The sequence below is a fragment of the Lytechinus variegatus genome, chromosome 16 (assembly GCF_018143015.1).
Source record: "Lytechinus variegatus isolate NC3 chromosome 16, Lvar_3.0, whole genome shotgun sequence".
Lineage (NCBI taxonomy): Eukaryota > Metazoa > Echinodermata > Echinoidea > Temnopleuroida > Toxopneustidae > Lytechinus > Lytechinus variegatus.
Window position 1 is genome coordinate 3,363,164 of NC_054755.1, and position 21,616 is coordinate 3,384,779.

General features: G+C 35.9%; 1 protein-coding gene and 2 non-coding genes across 3 annotated transcripts; 2 read left to right on the forward strand and 1 right to left on the reverse strand.

Annotated features, from left to right (window-relative positions):
* Positions 1–3: 3 nt before the first annotated feature.
* On the forward strand, positions 4–10,030 carry LOC121430098 (putative uncharacterized protein CXorf58). Its single transcript, XM_041627372.1, has 10 exons — positions 4–269; positions 1,856–1,987; positions 2,579–2,678; positions 3,294–3,388; positions 4,097–4,208; positions 4,847–4,978; positions 5,540–5,615; positions 6,729–6,882; positions 8,139–8,277; positions 9,746–10,030. Exons 2-10 carry the CDS (start codon positions 1,857–1,859, stop codon positions 9,959–9,961), a joined length of 1,155 nt encoding a protein of 384 aa, XP_041483306.1. The 5' UTR covers positions 4–269; position 1,856; the 3' UTR covers positions 9,962–10,030.
* A 4,642-nt stretch (positions 10,031–14,672) lies between these two features.
* TRNAI-UAU lies at positions 14,673–14,746 on the reverse strand. The gene has a single exon. It is a non-coding gene; the product is annotated as a tRNA-Ile (tRNA).
* A 4,362-nt stretch (positions 14,747–19,108) lies between these two features.
* TRNAI-UAU lies at positions 19,109–19,181 on the forward strand. Its single transcript has one exon. It is a non-coding gene; the product is annotated as a tRNA-Ile (tRNA).
* The last annotated feature ends 2,435 nt before the right edge of the window (positions 19,182–21,616 follow it).

A 21,616-nucleotide genomic window follows, 5' to 3' on the forward strand; every position in this document is an offset into this window, starting at 1 on the left:
AAACTTAACACATTGCTGCAATGCTTGACATATCAACAAGATTGGGTCGATTGCGCCCCGAATTGGAGGGACCCAGCGGGAATTGAAGGTGGAGCAGCGGGGAGCTTCCCCGACACGCTATTCTAAACACCCGATGAAGCCAGATCAAGGGCAGCTCAGTGGCCGCGGCGGTGTGTTTTCCTTCCTTTCCCGAGTTCCCGTCTCTTTGATTCATAATTTTATTAAGATTCTCAAGTTGGGAGTGTTACCGAGTCTGTGATTAATTTAAGGTAATTAGACATTAGTCATATTTATGAGAAACTAAACAAAGATAAAGAAGAAGTCAATCATAATTACTAGTATTTACTAAGTTAAGCCAAGTGGTAGACCGATGAAATAGGCTCAGGCCCTAAGTTAGGCCTATTATTTTTTAGTATTAATTATAAACGTTAACGACAAAGGTTAAGTTAGAGATCTAACTTTACCTGTATTAATGCTAACGTTAGGTCTATTTGAATTATATTAGGGCTATGCCGCCACCCAATCTGCTGAGACTAGTAAGCATACTAACGTATGCTTACTAACTGACAGCTTACTCTCAACTGAGCCAGGGTCAGTGCCCGGTGGGGTCACTCAGCCGCAGAGGGGGACACGTATGACCGTTACCACAAATGCAAGTGACCCCCTATTGCAGTCAATTTCAAGGACATTTTGTGAAATTTACCCCCCTATTTTCACGCAAAACAAGGACAAAATTGCGGTAAAATGGTACCTTGAAACACCCCTAATTATAAGATTGTAAGGACACTTTTGCCCATTTCGCAAATTTACCCCTATTTACCGTATTTCAAGGACAGGGCATTTACACCCTTTCCTCAGAGGAAATTGCAACACAGGCGTCAGAGTGCTCAGTGCTTAAACATGACCAAGAGCCATGTCATACTGATACAATAATCCAAAAGAACTTTATTTTTCTTGAAAAATAAGAAAAGTAGAATTCTTTGTAAAAATAAATGTAGAGTTGTCCATATAAAGATACAGAGCATGATGTGACTCGGCGACGGATTTTACTTCCCGTAATCGTTCTCCCCTTTTTCCTGACCCCTATTTCCATCAGATCGAGGGACGGTGAGCACCCCTATTTTCACTACTTCGAGGAGTGTTCTGTCCGCGGACGTTCCGTGAAATTGACCCCTTTTCCCGCGATTTTGGTAACGGTCATGCGGTCCCCAAGTCATATTGAGTGACCCCACCGGGGGTCAGGGACACTCATTCTATGAACAAGGTTATTATATAACCTTGTTCATAGAAAGTTTACTACTCTTCAGTCTTCACCCATATTTCACTCCGTGTCCATCCTCCGGTTATGATCAAAATTTGGTCAGGGATTCCTTCCAATTCATCTGCGTGTACCGTCGAAACCCTGAAACTTTCGCCCCCAAGATTTCTAACTTGTTACTTTCCTTAAAAGATCCAGCCCTATATCATGTAGATGGGTAGACAGGAATAATCGTCGTTTCTGGGGATTTATTCAACAATTTCTGACATTTTATTATCATTCCCATGTATTGGTGAGTGAGCCAACGCAGTTCAACGGAACAACCAAAATACAGAGACTGAAGCTTTTGGTCTAGTAGATGAGATACAACTTCATTTCAGACATTTCTACGATATTCATTTCATTTTCAAATAATTTATTTAAAAAAAAATATTAGGAAAAGACAGGTGTATGTCACCATCTTGATTTCATTGTCTTTCGCTTGGTGACAGCACGCAAATTGCGCAATTTGTCCTGTCCATGTGTTTTCATGGATGCTACATGTAGGTAAATGAAATCCAATAAAATGAAGTATTATTCTATTTGTTCTTTTGTCAGAATGGATCCTGTCAGGAGTTCAAGCCGATCAACAATTAATGTGACCTTACCGAGTCAACACAGCGGCAGTGTCACAGGATCAGCTGAGAAACGTGCAAATAAACAAGCTGCAGTACCAGAAAAAAATGAAGAGTAAGTTTAAGAAGAGTATGTTCTCTATACATTAATTGCTCCCTTGATGCATATTGTACCTTCTTGCAGTACTTTTTTTTTTTATAAGGTAACCATACTGCAGGTTTTACGGAAAATGTTTTTTTTTCTCAAATTCATTTTATATTCTTGGAGAAAGCTGAAAATACTATTTTTGTACCCCAAATCCTTATCCCTCAAAATACTGCAAATCTTTTTACAGGGTACTCTCTATCATCATATGTGTTCTACATGATGTAGATTAGGGCGAGATAAATTATTTTAAATCTCCATATTTTTCTTTCAATTTTAGTGGGGGTGCGTATGGAACTCTTTCCGATCTCTCTCAAGAGAGTGGCAAATATAGACAAATGTATAACCAAAAGACATGATATGCTTTGAATCCTTGACCTTGTGGTTTAAATTCTATGGACTAATCCACTGATCCCCACCATCTCCACAAAGTCATGGAAATGTACTTGAGTAAAGTAGACTAATACAGCTATTCTTTTCATATACAGTATGTACGTTGTCACTATGCTCAAGTGAAAATAGTTAATTTGTTTGTTTTCTTGTTTGTATGTTATATGAAAGGTTGACACATCTATTAGCAGCAAGATCAATAGAAAGATGCTGGTGTTCCTACAGGGATAAACAGATGTTCAAACTTCTCAAACATGCAGTATGTGCAGCAGTAAGTATACATAAAATACATGATGTAATTTTTTTCAAGGGCTATATATCCAGCATATATAATGTGATGACTTTCTGAAAGTTTATAAACAGTTTAAAAGCAGTAAATTGCAATGTTAATAAGACAACTAATGTGTTTAAAATTTAGGAGAAATTAGATAAAGAATATACATGTACATAATCGACATTTGGATAAGGATGTAGTGCAGATATAGTTTTAAATCTTATTTCAAATTATTGGTAAGCCACAAAAATATTGTTTTGAGATTGAGTGGTGCATCCACATTTCAACAGACAAAAGTATTCTATTACTCCTTTACATAAAAGACAAAATCTGACATTTTACCATTCTGACCTAAATCTCAGTTATTCAGTTTGATTAAAAATATTTGAAAGATTATTGGAGAAAATATGTGTCACAGACAGAAACTGAATAAAACTTGTAAAGTAAAGTGACATGAATTCATAGATACAAAAACGTTGATGAGTTCCAAATTGCAATTGTTCTGTGGTTTAATGGTACTGATCACATCTGTCATTTGAATAGCTTAACAAATAGGTTTATCCCCGTATCACATTTAATTTTACTTCATATATTTTCTCCTTTTCAATATAGGAACATTCCATGACGTATGAAATTCTGAGGAAAGTTGCTCCTAATGAAGCACACTTGCTGAAAGACAAAAGTATGAAAGCCAGGGTGCGTTTCAGGTAAGTAACTCTGAAATGATGACCAAGTCATACTTCAAACGAATTATTTTTGCCTTTGATTTATACTGCAAATGAATTGTTCAATCTTTTCTTGCAGTTGCTTTTTGGGTTGTGTTGAAGAAGTTATCATTTCGTAAAACAGCCTTAAAAAACGGATATACATGTACTTAAGCTTTTTGATATGCACTCATCAGAGTAAAATGGCATGAATGACCAGAATGATAGAGTAAAACAATAAATGAAATGAAAGAGACAATGGACACGACAAGCTGTGATTGGCTGTAAAGGTAAACAATTTAGGCTTAGCACCAGCCTTAAATTGAAGCGAAGCAACTAAAATAATGCAAGGATTCTTATGAGGTTATCATTTCAATTATAAATGTAAACATGTTTCTCCCCTCTTTCAGCCAAACAAAATACTATTGTTTTGAGATGTTCATAACTTGTACATTAAATTTGAAAAAAAAATGGACAGGCATATATATTTTTTTTACTCTTGTGAATATATATACAAAGTTGGCCTTCCAGCAGAGTGTAGCTGATGCCCCCCCCCCTCATCATACACATATTCATACATTCATAAGTTCAGAAACTTTTATCTTGATGAGGGACTATCATTGAAGTCTGAACTCACTCATTTGAATTATAAAAGCATTATTGTCAAATCAAGTATCAACCAATGTTTTTTTTTTCATTTGATTATTAAAGATTTGCAGGCTCAGAATTTCCACCTGTGATTTTATTCAAAATCTTCACGCACACTGAAGGCCGTGGACTCAAGTATTTCAGTGGAAAGAAAATCATCAAGCCAGCATCAGATGTAAGTTAATGATTAACCTTTGGTTTTTTTATGCACTGACACTTAAAATCAAGAAACACGAGATTCAACAGTATTTCTTTTTTATGTGATTTATTTTTTTGAAAAAAGAAAGCTTACTATATTTTTAAACAAACAATCTTTCATTATTTTCTCAATGAATAATATGACACTTCATCTCATTTAAGGTATAATTTATATTGCCCCATGCACTCTGTGACTGTGCTTTAGGGAGTGTTTTTGGAAATTTTTAATTGATTGATAAATATTTGTAATTAATTGTGATTGTTAATTTCAAATTATCAATGGATAGAACAATTTTATGTAGATAAGTCAATTATTCTTCTATAGCAAAAGGGGGACTAGCGATCAATTGCAATTCACAATTTAAAGATTTGTTTATTTATTGTGGCACGTATTGACCTGCAAGTAACTGCAAGTTTATTGCAATGTCTCCCCCAGTCTGAATATAGAATCAATGCTAAGATTAAAGTTATTTTTAATGTCAAAGGCAATAGAACCCTATAGTCTTTAACCTAATTTCTAATTCCTTTTTATATTTCTATCAGGTGGGGGGTATTTTCCTCTTTGTTATTTGTAGTTATTTTTTTTAAATGTTTATCTTATATTTTATTTTTCAGGCATCAGTTGATGCATGCAGGGAGATGGGTCATCGCAAATTTTATGATCAGATGATAGCAGACACTTGTCAGCACGAAAGAGATAAGATCACAGATGAGATCGATGTAACTACTGTTAAAGACTATATGCAGGTAATAATCTTACCATATTTTGCTTTGAAATGATGCACAAATTGGGTAAAGAGTAGGGATTTTCCTTGCTTTCTACCATCTGCCATTGTGGACTTCATATTTCAGTTAAATTTTATATTCTTTCAGCATAAAAAAAATGATGTGTATACAATATGTACAGGAATGAATAATAAAAATTGGAGAAAAGTGGAAACTACATATTTTATATATGGATGCCAATAAATGTTAAATTTATATTATTTGTTTTCATTAGCACTTCTCAGGTCATATTGTCTGTTAAACACAAAGAGCTGCATCTTAAGACTCTGATATTAATCTCAGTTAAAGACAGCATACTTACTTAAAAATCCCTATTTGGTAATTTTGAAGTGATTGATAATTAAATACTGATAATTTTACCTTCTTCAGATGCAATAAATTTGGTATCTTACAACCTTTTGTAGTTTGAGTAAGCAATAACAAGTTTTAAAGAGTCCCAAACTGTTACTGATCCTATCATGCTAGTGTGTAGTAACAAATGATCCGGATCACCTAGAAATGTTTTTCTCTCTTATGTTATAGTATATTAGCAACCTGGATGAGATGCCTGCATATATGGGAGGAAGAGAGAATCTGTGGAGAAAGTTGGATCTAAATGGTAAGAGTTTCATAAAAACCTCATAACCCTGTAGATGGGTTGCGGACCTGTGGAGAAGTCTTTAGACAAAGTGCACAGGGTTCCAATCAGGGCATTGTCCACAGAAGATTATTCTATTGTTACTTGGGAGTGCTGAGCATTGTCACAGCACCCCCAGCAACAATAGATAATCCTCTGTGGCCAGGTCCATGTTTCCAATTGCTGTCAAATAATACTAATATGATAATAACCTTATTGACAAAGGGGAGACATAATGAACTGTTCTCCCTGTGGGCCCTGTGTAACATAGTGTGTTATTATTACAGACCTGCCAACCAGTATGTTTTTGGCATATTTAGTATGTTTTTTCCAATCAAATACGGCAGTAGGTTTTTTTTCTTTAAAAAAATATGTTTTTTGTAAAATCGTAATTTATTGAGAAAAATCATCTCTATATGTCTCTATTTCATAAACTTACACAAACATGGTAATTAGATCAATGTAATTTCAGGTAACTTGTTTTTTTTTTCATCTGCAAGAGCAGTGCGCATTTTAGCTTGCATGCAGCTTGAGTGCCGCGATGGGCGGGTGCGCCACACATTTTATTATGAAATACACTTTTTGGGGGAAAGTACACTTTTTTATCACAGAATACAATATTTCATTCCCAGAGGTTGGCAGGTCTGTTATTACCCTTCTCCATTCGAAAATGCCGAGTGGCCGGTTAAAAGGCAGTGGGTCCCAATTTTAATGTCATTAGCATGATTCGTCCAGGGATCAAACCCATTATCTCCCATTCATGAGACGATCGAGCAGTCATCTGATTGGGTAATTTCAAGGTCAGTGTTGACGTATTGGTGTTGGTGTTAGGTCAAATTTTACACGAGTATGACACCAAACATAAAATGAAGATGGTCCTGAAAAGTCACTAGTTTTTGAGATGTCAATAATGTGGTCTGGGTCAGTTTTACAAACTCAGAATAGATTTTGGAGCTAGGGGAAGCAATCAAAATTTCAACACCAATGCCAACTCCGGACTTGAAATCACCCATTGAGCCTTCATGCCAGAATTGCTAAACCTTTTGTGGATTTTATGTGAGATTTTCATTCATTCTTATCTCACTCATTCTACAGTTCTTCCGAGGACGACCATTCTCTATGACATCATTGATTACCTGAATCGTGGTTCAATATCTGATCGTTTGAGACCTGAGATTCCTCTTCTTACAACCAGGCCTCTGACTCAGGAGGAGCAGCTGAAACACATCAAGCTCATCTCAAAACTAAGGTACGAATCAATCTTCTGTAAGAATCAGAGATGCCAAGTTAAAATGCAGTGATGCATGAGATTTTAGGCAAGGGAACCTTGTGTGAGATCACCATGTATTGTTAATTATGTAGAGTTGAGGCCAGGAAATTCAAAGAAAAGTTGACCCTTGCCAAATATAAAATTTACTGAATCTTATAGAATATTTGTGCTATCATGATGAATTTGATATCAAACAAATGAGTATGTCATGCCCCTTCATCACTTTGCTTTGTCATCAGGAGCTGAAAAATATTTAGGTGTCATTTTCCCCCCAATAGCTTCATATTTTAGACAAATTTAAAATAAAAACTTGACAAAAACATTTCATATTTGCGCTAGTTACTTCTCAACAGAAACATTTCAGATTATTCTATTTGTTCTGTGGTTACATATCATGATAGAAAATGTAATATAAATCATAATTTATATATTTCTATGAAACAATGTTTGAAAATGTGATAACAAACAATAGAATACATTTGGCACGAATATTACTTTTTTTCTCCAAAGAAAATTCCACCTGAAATCTACTTTAACCCCAACAGCATCCCAATCATATGAAAGAGCTTAATATGCTCTTTCATTTGATACCAAATTTGTCATGGTAGTATTTATATTTCTGAAGATATAGTAAATTTTACGATGTTTGGCAAGAGAACAAATTTCACTAGATTCCATGTAAACTTTTAGCCTCAACTGTATATGAGGATACAGACGTGAGAAGGAGATTTTGGGGGGATGAGCAGGAGTCCCTAATGTGGGAGTTTCGCACCTTATTTGTAAGACTCGGTTTGTCAGTACGAGAATTGTTGTAAGGTCATCATAGTGACTTGTTTTCCTTGTTTTTCAAACACTACTGTATGACATTTGTATGCATGTGTGCATGTCAGCGTTTGGGGTTTTATAGACCGTTATCAATCACAAAGGAATATTTATGTCTACAGACCAACCTTTAATATTTAGGTGTTGGGCATTAGTGGCTTTGTGACCCTCTAAAGGAGAAAGCTTTGTAAGAAGGGGGTGTATACTTGGTACGAGTGAGTTGGGATTTAGCGCTACATTAGCCAATAGTCAATTATTTGCAGTGAAATAAGGATAATGATGCTATGTTTTTCACACCTTTCAGCATTGACTCTTAGCCAATACACCTCTTATTTCTAAATAACTTGTAATATATGATATGAACAATTCAATAACTTTCCTATGCATCCATTATGATTTATTTGTCATTCCAGGACCCCTCTCTTGAGCCCCATCCCATCTGGGAGTGTAGCGCCCTCTCGTGGTCCATCTCCTGGAGTGACTTCAAGACGTTCTCGGCAGGCTAGACAACGGGCATCAAAGATGAGGAAGATGTATATGTCTCCTACTGAGGTGGGTCACATCGGTTTATAGAGTTCGGTCCAATACCAGTTGGACCATTGCCATTTGGTCTAATGTCCAGCTTATATGGCTAATCCCACTGGCCGACGGACATAAAAAGTACTCATAACGGTACCTCATTCAAAGTTCGTGCAGGCTCCACTCCACTTCACTACCGCTACACTACGCTCCACCTACCCGAACTTCGGGACGGTGAACTCGATCGGATATTCTGAGTCACAAAGGTGGGATGGAAGTCATGTTTATTGTAAAAATTAAAGAAAAAAATATAACGAGAAAGATAAATAACTTAATATCTTACTCTACACCTGTATTTCACTCCATGTCCATCCTCCGGTTATCCTCAAAATTGGTGACTTTGGGCCAGTATCAATTTCCTCACATGTATTACTCATGGCCGATTTCAAAACATCGCATGTGATCGGCGCAACCGATCGCATGCGATGTTTTGAAATCGGCCGTGAGTATGCATGCAATGTTTTTAAATCGGCCGTGAGTAATACGAAGGTGGAGCGTAGTGTAGCGGTAGTGAAGTGCAGTGGAGCCTGCATGAACTTTGCTCGAGGTATCATAACGGATACAGCGGACAAGCAAAATTTTTGGGATGGCTCTATCATCAACTGCTCCAGACAATGAACAAAATAGGCAAACAATTAAATCACAGTGGACGGATACTCGATGTATATAGAGCGTATGAAACACGTATATGCAAAGAATTCACAACGGATACATAACATTTTCCAACGGATGGCAAGAATCTTTTCCGTTTTACATCCTCTGCATCCATAAGTGCAGTGGGACCAAGCCTTAAACAGTTTATCCATTATTCAATGATCACATAGACCAATGTGCATACAGATATCACTTTAGTGTACTTCTGTTTGGACCGATCATTACTTGGTGAAATACACACTCAGGCTGATCGTCATTTCACTAAAACTTGCCTATTTGCCATATTGCCATCTTTTCTACCATTTGTTCCATATGGTCCATTTCCATTACATCTAGAAAGAGAGTTGAACTATACAAAAGTTTCTAAGCGCTGCATACTATTACCCCGGCTTTAGCACGGCTTTCCTGATCAGACGCTCGAACATTTACTACACCTGGAGAATAGAGAGTGGCAAATGTAGATAAAGTCCTTGCCAAAGGATGCGAGTGCTGTGGTTGGATTTGAACCCGGATCTTGTGATTCAAAGTCCGGAGACTTATCCACTGATCCACAGCACCTCTACATTAGAAACATTTGTATTAAGCGCTATATAAATGTTGCATATTATTATGATTATTAACTATATATAGGTAAATGGTCTAAGACATAGAGGTTAAAGGGCAAAATAATCTGACTGGAAATGGGCTGAAATGATGAGTGAGGCCTGACTTTCTTCTATAGTCCCTTATAGTCCAAGAGATTGAATTAGATTACATTATTGTAATGATTTAACATGACCTCTTGCAGGATCCAGACATGGTACCACAGAACACCGCTCGCACAGAGAGATTACCCGGCCCAGACAACGATCAGTCCTCTCCGACTCCTCGTCATCTTGATCACCATGGCAACTATGGAGATGCCTTTGACGGTGAGGTAGAGGAGTGGGAGGATGAAGCCGATAAGCTGTATACCTGGACGCAGAATCTATCAGTGGACGATATAGGTCTCACGCCATCATGACCGCGATATATTCAGATGAAAATGACCTAGAGAGAATCATATGAAGTATCAGCAATGTTACTTGTAAGGGCAGAAGATACAAGGGATCTATACTATATTTGAATGTCCTGAAAATGTACTATATGATTGATGCATGCCGAGTCTTTGGCCACCAAATAATGTGTGTAGATTTTGATGAATAAACTGCTGATAGATGAAACTGGACAGTTTATGTAGATACTTTGTTCCTGTACCCTTCTAGAGTAATGTTGAATTGAAAACTGAACTGAAAAGCTAGATTGATAAATGAATAGAATGCATTAGAAAAAAAAATGACTGAAGGACTAAATTACGGACTAATATGCCCAACTGAATGATTAAAGTGAGCTATGTATGTTTATCCTCTCTTTATTTTTTTTTGAGGCATACATGTAAATGAAGTGACAGGACAGAACTTGTTTTTAAAGGGGAGGAGAGATGGTGTTCCTCATTGCTTGTTGGACCTGTTATATAATCTAAAAGCCTGCATCTGGATCCCCTGCCCCCTGTATATTTCTTTTGATTATTTTGTTTCTTATCATTCATATGCATGATTAAGACTCCTTTTCCCTCCCTCATTTTGATTCCTTCAACATCTCCAGTGCTAATTGTAAGTATTTAAAATGAAAAAAAAATATAACATTACCATACATTACCAGACCTGGGGGGTGTTTCACAAAGATTTAAGCATGACTTAAATGACGACGCGTACATGATATGCAACGCGCAATCTTATTGATCAATACTCAGTATAGTGCGCGTCCTCTTGGCATGATCTGACCAATGCTGTCATGCCTTTTATACTGCGCGCAACTAGACATTTAAGTGCGACTCTAAGTCATACTTAAATCTTTGTGAAACACCCCCCTGTTTCAAAGTGTATAAACTTGGGAGGTTCTTTTGTAGATTTTCCATAATATAAAGTTATGCATGGGTTCACTATCATGACATTTGCTCTCATGGAAAATCTGCACGTTGAGCCTAACATAAAGCCCGACCTCCAAAACTAAATAGATTGTGTGACGTTGTAGTGACGAAATTTGTTGAAGGGGGGTCGAATTCCACCCCCCCCCCCCCCCCCGCCCCTTCTTTATTGAATAAGGGTTAAATTGTAGCAAATAACGTTTCACTAGCGATGTGAGTTTATTGTTTAAGTGTTAATCCACATCACTGTATTTCACCTTTAGACAATGGGTGATAACTGATTTCAAGTCCGGTCTTGGTGTTGGTGTTGAAAGCACAATTTATAGATAGATCTGTGCTTCCTAGCTCCAAAAGCTATTCTTAGTTTACAGAAGTAATCCAGATCACTGTATTAACACCTCAACACCTAGTGAGTAACTTTTCAGGACCATTTCCATTTTATGTTTGGTGTTATACTCATGTAAAATTGACCTAACACCAACACCAAAAGGTCAACACTGAACTTGAAGTCACCCATTATGATTAGAAATGATTCCAAAACACCGATGTGGTAATGTATTGAACAAATTTATGAAACAACCTCTTGGTTCTCATTTTTGTATAATACTTGAAAGTATGCGTGTAATTTAATCAGGTATCATAGCAGAAACATCCCTTAGCAATATAGATACATTTCCTTTTTTTTTTTTATAGATTTTTGTAGGTAGGATCGACTTGTTTTGCTAAACACATGGATCAAAAGTGAAAGGAAATTAACTGTTTATTTTCTCTCTTGATCAATTTAAAATTGAAACAAATACAAAGAATGATCAAATTCAATTTCAGAGCAGAACAGTGATCAATAACAGAGGTGATCATTAACAGAGGCATGGAATATTTTTCTAAAATATATCGAGAACAAGCAGATGCAGTCCTATAAGCGGATACACCGAATGCTGACTTTATGTTTGCTTATTGAAATTCAATTACTTGTACATTGTATACATATTCAAATTTATTCAGAAGTTCTATATGAGTGTGTATGATGTATATTCTGTATATAGCATATATCATAAATCTGTTTTCATATTTTATATATTTTCATTATGTATGTTTGATAATGCCTTTTGTTGTTCCTTTTTTCACTAAAATGAATGCAAATCACACCTGTTTTTTCAATGTGAATCTATGCAACCTGGCAGAAGAGTTTTGATGCCTTATTGAATAGAAGATGAAAGAGAAAAAGGTCTAGATCAAACCATATACCACACAATAAAAAAAATAAAGATTTTATTCAAACAGTTATTTTCCTTTTCCGAAATAATTGAGCATTTACTAGTGAGGAAAATGTCATTTATTACTAAAGGCAGAAAGATCTTGAATATACTGAGCTGATAGAATTTTACTGGGATATATGGGTAGGATTTGCCACAGTAATCGGCATTGGGGAGGGGGTTAGAGCACTTTTCCTTCCCCTCCCCCCCCAATAAAAAAATGAAATAAGTCCCAAAACCCCAAAACAAGCAAACAAAACAAAACAAGGAGAAAGGGGGGAGGGTAGAAATATGATATTATGTCAGTCTATCCCATAGTTCAAGATTTTCGTTTTGAAAAATGGCCCATATGCTAAAGAAAGGGAGTGTGTGTAGAGAGGGAGAAGAGAAAATACAGAGAGAAGAAGCCTAGATTGCTGAAGGAAGGGGGTGAGAGAGATGTAGAAGCTATAGATGGGGTCGGAGAAAGAGAGAGAGATGAAAAGAGACGGAGAAGAGAGGAGACCTAGTTTGGCGAAGGTGGAGAGATGGGGTGACTGGAAAGAGGTAAAAAGAAGGTATAGCGGAGAGAGAACAAGAGAAGACCTAGGTTTGGGGAATTTAGAGAGAGAGAGGTGTAGAAACTAGAGAGGGGAGTTGGAGGGAGAGGGAGAGATAAAAAGAGATGGAGAAAAGAGGAGACCTAGTTTGGCGAAAGTGGAAAGATGGGTTGACTGATGGAAAGAGGTAAAAAGAAGGTATAGCGGAGAGAGAACAAGAGAAGACCTAGATTGGGGAATTTAGAGAGATAGAGGTGTAGAAGCTAGAGAGGGTGTCGGAGAGGGGGAGAGAGAGAGAGAAGGGAGAGATAGAAAGAGATGGAGAAGAGAGGAGACCTAGTTTGGCGAAGGTGTCGAGATGGGGTGACTGGAAAGAGGTAAAAAGAAGGTATAGTGGAGAGAGAACAAGAGAAGACCTAGATTGGGGACTTCAGAGAGGGAGAGAGAAGAGAGGAGACCTAGTTTGGCGAAGGTGGAGAGTTGGGGTGACTGGAAAGAGGTAAAAAGAAGGTATAGCGGAGAGAGAACAAGAGAAGACCTAGATTTGGGGAATTTAGAAAGGGAGAGGTGTAGAAGCTAGAGAGGGGAGTTGGAGGGAGAGGGAGAGGGGAGAGATAGACAAAGAAGGAAGAGAAGAGATGAAAATAGAGAAAGATTGGGGAAGGGAGAGGGAAAGAGGCGTAGAAGCTAGAGAGGGGTTGGAGGGCGTGAGGATGTAGAGATAGACAGATAAAGAAGAGAAGAGATGAAAAGTCAATTTTTACATCATAAGTTTGATTTGATTTGATTTTATTGATTTCCGTTTCACAACATAAGAATGATAAATATAACATGATAAGGTCGAAAATACTGCAAAACATAATAAATATATATAACATAATCTTAGACTTAAGGAACATGATTTAACAAATAAAAAAAAACCTAATATGACATTTGTATTTGAAAGTAAAACGGAGGGTCTTGCCGAAAAAGCCAAGCTTGTACAAAAGGCAAGACCCTAAATAAACTTAGTTTCATTACACACAAAAAACACTGAGTCGTAATGATATGTAGAGCTTTTGTTTACAAATAAATACAAACAGCATTAAGGTGGAAGGGGGGGGGGGGTTAGGGGAAGAAGAGGGGAGGGATAGAGAAGTGCAGTGCACATGACGTAGAAAGAAAGCGGGCAGCAGGAGCAGGTACTTTGGCTAATTGCGATTTAAAAAAGAAAAAAGCAATAACAAATTATACATGTATATGTACATAATATGAAAGCATACAATACACATATACATTAACGCCGAGAATATAAAGAAAGAAAAAAAAAGTTATTCAGCATGACCTGCTTGCAACGAGTATTGCAAAATTAACATTTTTTTCAGTTTGCGTTTAAAAATATGTATATTAGGGGATTCTTTAAAATCTTGAGGCAGAGAGTTCCAGTAGGCAGGCCCGGAGAAGACAAATGAATTCTTTGCAAATAAAGTTAAATTGGTCAAAATAAGATTGTCACTTTACAAAAAAAAAAACCATGCAAATTGTCAGAAGTTGATATTACGATCAGAGGCATAAATCTGATCACGGCAGGGGGAGGGTGATAACAATATAACGACATGAAAATTAACAAATTGGGGGCATCCAATATATACTACCATCTATCAGTTTTGGTGTTGACAATCAAATGGATATTACGATTATTTCGATGGTTGTTGGAATAGTTTTGTTGTGATATATACTATTGAATTGCGGTCAGTATCCGTCACTTTAATTTTGGCCTATACTATGGATTTACATGAAATGTCCCTAAATTTTTCCCCATGCGCCATGTCTGCCCCCCCCCCTTTTGTTCATTGCGCTAACTGTGCTAGATCGCATGAATCACACCTTTGCTTTATTCTTGATGTTTTTCAATTTTTCATTATTTACAATATTAATGAAATTCCACTTTGCAGGCCAACCGAGAAATACATGAAATTACATGAAAAAAATCCCACATGGAGGCACTGGGATTCGAACCCAAGACCATTTCCGATTATAAGTCAGTCGCTCTGCCACTGAGCTATACCCCCACAATCATGTTAATGATTTCTGAAGAAAGTTATAACTTTATACACGATTACAAGGTGATGGGGAATTTTGTTATTTCGTGAAGTGAACAATGTATTTTGCATAAGCAGTTTTACGCATGCGTTACATAAAGTCTGTTTTGTCCAGGAAGTATTAATAGACCAATATTTCTTTTATGATAATGATAAATTAATTGCGCCCTTCTCTTGATAGAATCATAATAAAAATTGAGGGTTTGGTGTGGATATTTATCTTTCTCTTTCCAACACTCATTATTAAATGAATGAAGATGAATGATGGAGAGAGGGTGTGTTTGTGAGGGTGTGAGAGGGAGAGAGGGAGAGAGAGAGGGGGGGGGGGTGCGGGGTATAGAGCTTTGTTTTATTCTCTCTTTTCTCATCTCTTCGAAGTTCGATATTCGAGCTATACTTGCATATTTTCACGCATATCCCCTAGCCTGGTGTAATCATTCTCATAACTTTCAGACCCAAAGCTGAAATTATTACTAATTTTCATTATCATGTTACCATAGAAACAGAGGATATTGCGAAATGTTTTGTTGAATACCCCGCACATCGGACTCAACAACGGATATTGTACATTATGACTATGCAATTGTGTTGAGGGCCATCTCAGTTTAGGTATAATGCGATCAAAATTTTTGGGGTTTCGAATCCCAATACCTCCAAAATAGGATTTTTTTTTAAATCATCATTTATCAAGCATCTATTGTAGTAGATTCTAGTAGTACAATTGTGTTTATTAAAAAAAATCACAACCCAAAGGCTAAAATACATGAAGTTTACATTGGCTCAAATTTGAGTACACACTTACATATCAATGATAATATTGATAATAAATAACTAATGTACACCAAGTACAATTCAAAACCAATGGTTGCTAGAGTATAGCATAAATACAAAGAGTATGAGAAAAAGAGGTGGAGAGGTGGGAAGGATTTGAATGAGGGATAAGAAGAAATTGGAAGAAAGACGCAAAGTGTGAGTAGGTAAGAAAAGTAAAAGAAAGGTATGCTTGAAAAATAAAGGATATATACAGCAGTAGAAGAAAGTTGAGGAAAATGAAAGAATTTTATTGAAGCAAAGAAGTTGAAGCATAGGGAGGAAAATAAACCAAACAAGAACGAACAGATAATTAATTGCATTCTATATAAAATGTAAAAAGTTAGTTGTTTCACGACAAAAATTCACAATATTAATCATTATAATATAAAGCAAATTATACAAATAGAGGCACATGAAAGGAATATGGAATGGAGAACAGTTGTACCATGAAGCTATTATGGTTTACTGTAGGAAAAAAAGAAAATACGGGTAGTTGCCCGCTGGAATTAAAGATAATTTAAAGGGGAAGTTCACCTTGACAAAAAGTTTATTGTAAAAATAGTAGAAAAAATAATAAAAAATATTGCCGAAGGTTTGAGAAACATTCATCAAATAATCAAAAAGTTATTAGAATTTCAATTATTTGATTTGTGACGTCATATGCGAGCAGCATTCCTACATAGCGAATGGTAAAAAAAAACAATGAAATGTCATTTTCTCAGAAAATTGAAAACGGTTTTCACTGTACCTTTAGTATATCAATAGACAAATCATTTCACACCCGATCATGAATAGAAAAGAAAATTAAGTCATCAGGAACCATACAAAATTTGAAATTCATGCATTTTATATTACATAACACATGGGGCAGCTGCTCGTTTATGACGTCACAAATCCAAAACTTTGAACTCTAATAACTTTCTTACTCTTTAACGGATTTCTTCAAACCTTCACCGATATTTTTTACTATTTTTTCTGCTATTTTTACAACAAAGTTTTCTTCAGGGTGAACTTCCCCTTTAAAAGTAATTAATTTGCCGGTAATATTGAAATTTTATATCTGGTGTCTTTTAGATATATAGTCTCGTTCCCCTCTTCGTCTTAGTTCATCTGATTTCATATCCTCTCTCTTAATTTTATTTCCTTTTCCTCGTTACTCTCTTCCCCTCTCTATTACACTATCTGCGGCATTTCACTCCTATTTATCGATCGTCTCTTAAAAGTTTGTCCATCTTCAATTTTATTTCAAACTAGATCGAATATGTTAATGGTCCATTAGAACCAGTTGGAACAGAATGTATTATGTATGCCCTTAAAATGACAAGGAGATCCCTTGTCATATTTTGAATACAAGGTCAAAAAGCGTAAACTTAAAAATCGTATACTATAGTATATAATTTTTTGCTTGCAAGCATGCTTTCAATTTTGTACAAAATTGTGAACAATCATGGGTATAGGGGAAGGCGGGGTAAGTTGAGCATAGGGGCAAGTTGAGCCACCAGCCCAGGCCTATAATGAATGAGTCAGACATTGTGGTGGTGTCATGTATTGATTACCCATTACCAGGCGCTTACGCAGGGGGGTTTAGGGGGTTCAACCCCCCCCCCTTTCGTTTCCTTTTTTTTTTTTTTTTTTTTGCTTGTCTCCCCAGAGGTCGGTCTGGTACCCCTACATAATAATGTATGACGCAAGAAATTGTAAGGAAAAAGGAAAAAAGAGGGCGGATTCCCCACCCCCCCCCCGCTCATCACTTTTTAGAGACTGGGCGGGAGATTTAAAAAAAAAATCAGCTCGAACCCCCCCCCCCCTTTCAAAAATCCTGCGTACGCGCCTGCCCATTACATAACCCTTTACCCAACCATATTGTTTTCGACTTTGAAACAAAAAATATTTTTTAGACGGAAAATACAAATTTCAGCCAAAAAGTAAAAAAGGGTGTAAAATAGAGGAGTGCTTTTTACCCACACACGTCTTTAAATATAATAAAGAAATAAGAACAATATTGTTAGTCCAGGTATGGATCTTCATTCTTGTCATAGTCTTTTAAATGATGGATGCATAAGAAATGTGTGGATGTGAAAAATATCGCATTAAGTTCGGACTGGGGTACTTTGAGCCAGTCAACATGGGGCAAGTTGAGCCATGGTAATTCTTACGGTAATAAGAATGAAAAATATGTATAAAAAAAAAGCTTGAAAAGCCATTGATATGCAGGCAGAAAGGTGTAAATTCACATGACAGTTCTTTTACTTTTAGAGGATGTTAGTATTTATAGAGAATTAGCAAGTGAAAAGACTTGAAATAAAAAATTGACATGCTGCTTTTTCCTGCATACATTTTGTACATAGTTTTTGTGGCTCAACTTACCCCATGAAAGGTGGCAAAACTTACCCCCACATATGGGGCAAGTTGAGCCATTTGACATCGTTTTTTTCAAAGGTCACAATGAATTTCAGTGTGGGGGTAGAAAGTTATATATAGGTGAAAAATATTTCCCAAGAATCAAATTTAAAGGCAAGGTACTTATTTCTACAATATTATTAGTCATATCGATTCTAACATGCAAAATGCAAAAAGTGTCACAACTTACCCCGCCTTCCTCTACATGTTAAAGGGGAATCCAACCCAAATAAAACTTGTTTTTATAAGGAAAAGAAAAATCAGACAAGTTGATGGGTGAAAGTTTGAACAAAATTGGACAAACAACAAGAAAGCTATGAATTTTTAAAAGTTGTAAATATTGGTAATCACTATACCCATGGAGACTTCAAATTGGCTGCATATGGGATGTCATAGTGATGTAAGGCAAGGACTACTCTTCCATGTACTCCAATACATATTATGGCTAAAATGTCATTTTCCCAAAAGTTTTATTTCAAATTATATTTTTCTTTCATGAGGACATACTACAATATACTACCTGGGTTATATTTAGATTACTGCCCCAGGGTAATGGGTACTTAGGAGAAAACCACAAATCCCTGATAATAAAGTACATGGCCTATGAGAAAGTTGTCCTTGCCCCTTGTCATAATTTACATACATAGTTGCCAATTTGAAATCTACATAGTAGTAGTGATCTCAATTTTAAAGCAGCTATAACTTTCTCATTGCTTGTCCGATTTCTTTCAAACTTTCACCATTCTGTTTAGTTTATTTTTCTCCTTCCCAACATAACATTTTATGGTCAAGGCTGGATTCCCCTTTAACGAAGTGGTGATCATGATACCGCACGAGGTTTGAAAAAAAAAGATTTAATAGATTCATGATGATTCAATATCAAAGAATGGATTGATTGAATAAGATTGAACGGAAAATAGAGGGTAATGAAAGGGTGATACTTATGCTTAGCTGGATTGAGGGTGTTTCCCAATTAGCTTGCCGCCGTTTGAAAAAAAAGAGGAAAATCCCCTATGAATATCCACTGCGCATGCGTGCTTCAAAGAAAACTTCCCTCAGGAAATTGTAACGTCAATTTATCTATGAATATTACGATTTAGAAATATTCTTTTGATAAATGGGGGTATGGCTCAGTAGGCAGAGCGTCCGACTTATAATCGGAAGGTCTCGGGTTCGATCCCCGGTGCCTCCATGTCCTTTTTCAGAAAGGGGTTGCCGGGCTGGAAGGGAGAGGGGGTGTTGGAAATTGGTAGAGGGGCACAGAAATAGTTTTCTTGGACAATCCCCTTCCCCCACACACATATACTCTCTCCTCCCCCCCCCCCACATCATCCACTTGTTCGGCATAATGACTATTAATGGTCACTATTCATAATACTAAAATGAGAACCACTATTCATAATAAAAAAATAAGGTCGTTGATGATTAATAAGGGAAAGGGGTCAATAACCCAAGTTAAGTGTCTCTATTCATAATATGAGAAAAAGGTTCAATAGTGATGACGTTCACTATTCTAAAGGTTCACTATTTATAATTGAATTTGATTTGATTTGATTTGATTCATTTATTTATTGACGGTAAAAGCCCTGTTCAGCTACTAGGCTGGTTTACAAAGGGGCCGTGCAAAATAACAAATACATAAAACATGCATGACAATAGAGATACATATTATACAGAACCCAATGAAAATAGGAATTACCGATGACACAATGATAAAGGAAAAATGAAAAGTAAAATCAAATTATGTATATGTAAAATGAAAACATACAATTATAAATTTCGTTAAGCTACAAAATTGCAACGTATTTAAGATTATCTAAGGAAATATGAATAAATAAAAAGCATAGAACTATAATTTATGTCATCAATAAAATAAATATATAAGGCTTACTTAAATATGCCTAATACCATGATAACATGTAAGTTATAAAAACAAATTACTGCAGTAAAGTGAGATGCACAAACTTATTAAATTATTAAAATAGAGGAGGTATAATACGGATTAAAATGTATGAAAAACTCAAAAATAATATAATAAGACAAAATTGCAAGTAATGTAAAAACAGAATAAAAGAATTCTTATAAAAAATAACAAAAACAGACGGTTTGACTGATGAACGTATATATGAAATGAATAATATAATACGAATAAATAGAAAGTAATGTAAAACAGAATAAAATAAATCTTTATGAAATAACAAAAACAAACGATTTGACTGGTGAAAATATATATGAGAGGAATAATATAATATTATAAGGATATTAAATATTTTTAATGAATAGTAAATAGTAAATAGTAAATAGTAAAAAGTTAGTGCACATATTCCATCCCGTTCTACAATACACAGAGTTGTTGTTTTCATCTGAATTACAATCAATAGAATGTTCAATGTTATCTGAAAGGCCATTCAAATGATTTTACTGCAACAAAATGCCACCATATCATTTTTATTTAAACAGTTTCATAAACTTTCTTTGACATGATTCAGTTCGAAACATATTCTATATTACTAATTAGCTAATTTAGACTTGAAAATACCAATACTTGAAGACTTCTGAGTATCCTCAGTAAGTGAATTCCATATCTGAGCACCTCTATACAAAAACCTACGTTTACCAGATTCAGTTTTGGGGCGAGGCACATCAACACACATGTTACTTTGTCTCGTGTTGTAAATAGTTGTTCGAAATTTAAACTTTTCACTTATGTACGGAGGCACTTGTTTTGTCATAACTTTATACATAATTATTGCAGTATCATTTTCTAACTTTTTAACAATAGGTTCCCAGTTAAGTAGGTCAAGGTTCTCCTTTCCTGATGAAAACCAAGGAGTGTTGTTTATTAAGCGGGCACCTCGGTTTTGAATTCTTTGTAAGATGTTTAACAGCGTTTTTCCACAATTTGCCCATATTACGTTACAGTAGTTTAGGTGAGAAAATACCAATGCATTGTAAACCATTTTTAGTGACTCTTTGTCTACTATATTTCTTATACTTCTTAACATATGTAATCCTGAATTAGTTTTTTTCTGCAATAGTTCAATATGACCTCGCCATGTGAGATTTTCGTCAATTATAACTCCGAGATGTTTACATGATTGCACTCGTTTCAAAGAATTTCCACTTATATTGATATCAATATTCTCATCTTCAATTTTTTGTAATCTTTGTCTTGTACCGAGTACAATATATTCGGTTTTGTTTACATTCAAACTTAATTTATTAAGGACGAGCCATTGCCTTACATATTCCAGATCTTTATTAATTTGATTTATCATGACAGAAACATTACTACCAGACAGATACAAGACGGTATCGTCAGCATACATGCTCACCTTACAATATCTGAGTCCTTCGGGTAGGCTGTTAATATAAAGTACAAACATTAGGGGGCCTAGTATTGACCCTTGAGGGATACCGCATTTTAAAGCTGAAAACTCAGATACTTTGCCATTTATACACGTTGCTTGTGATCTATTTTCCAGATAACTGGCAAACCATCGTAGAGGGCGATCTTGAATGCCATAGTTTTTCAGTTTTTGAAGGAGGAGATCGTGATCTACTGTGTCGAAAGCTTTTCTAAAATCCAGCATTACAGCAATCACGATATGTCCATCTTCGATGCTT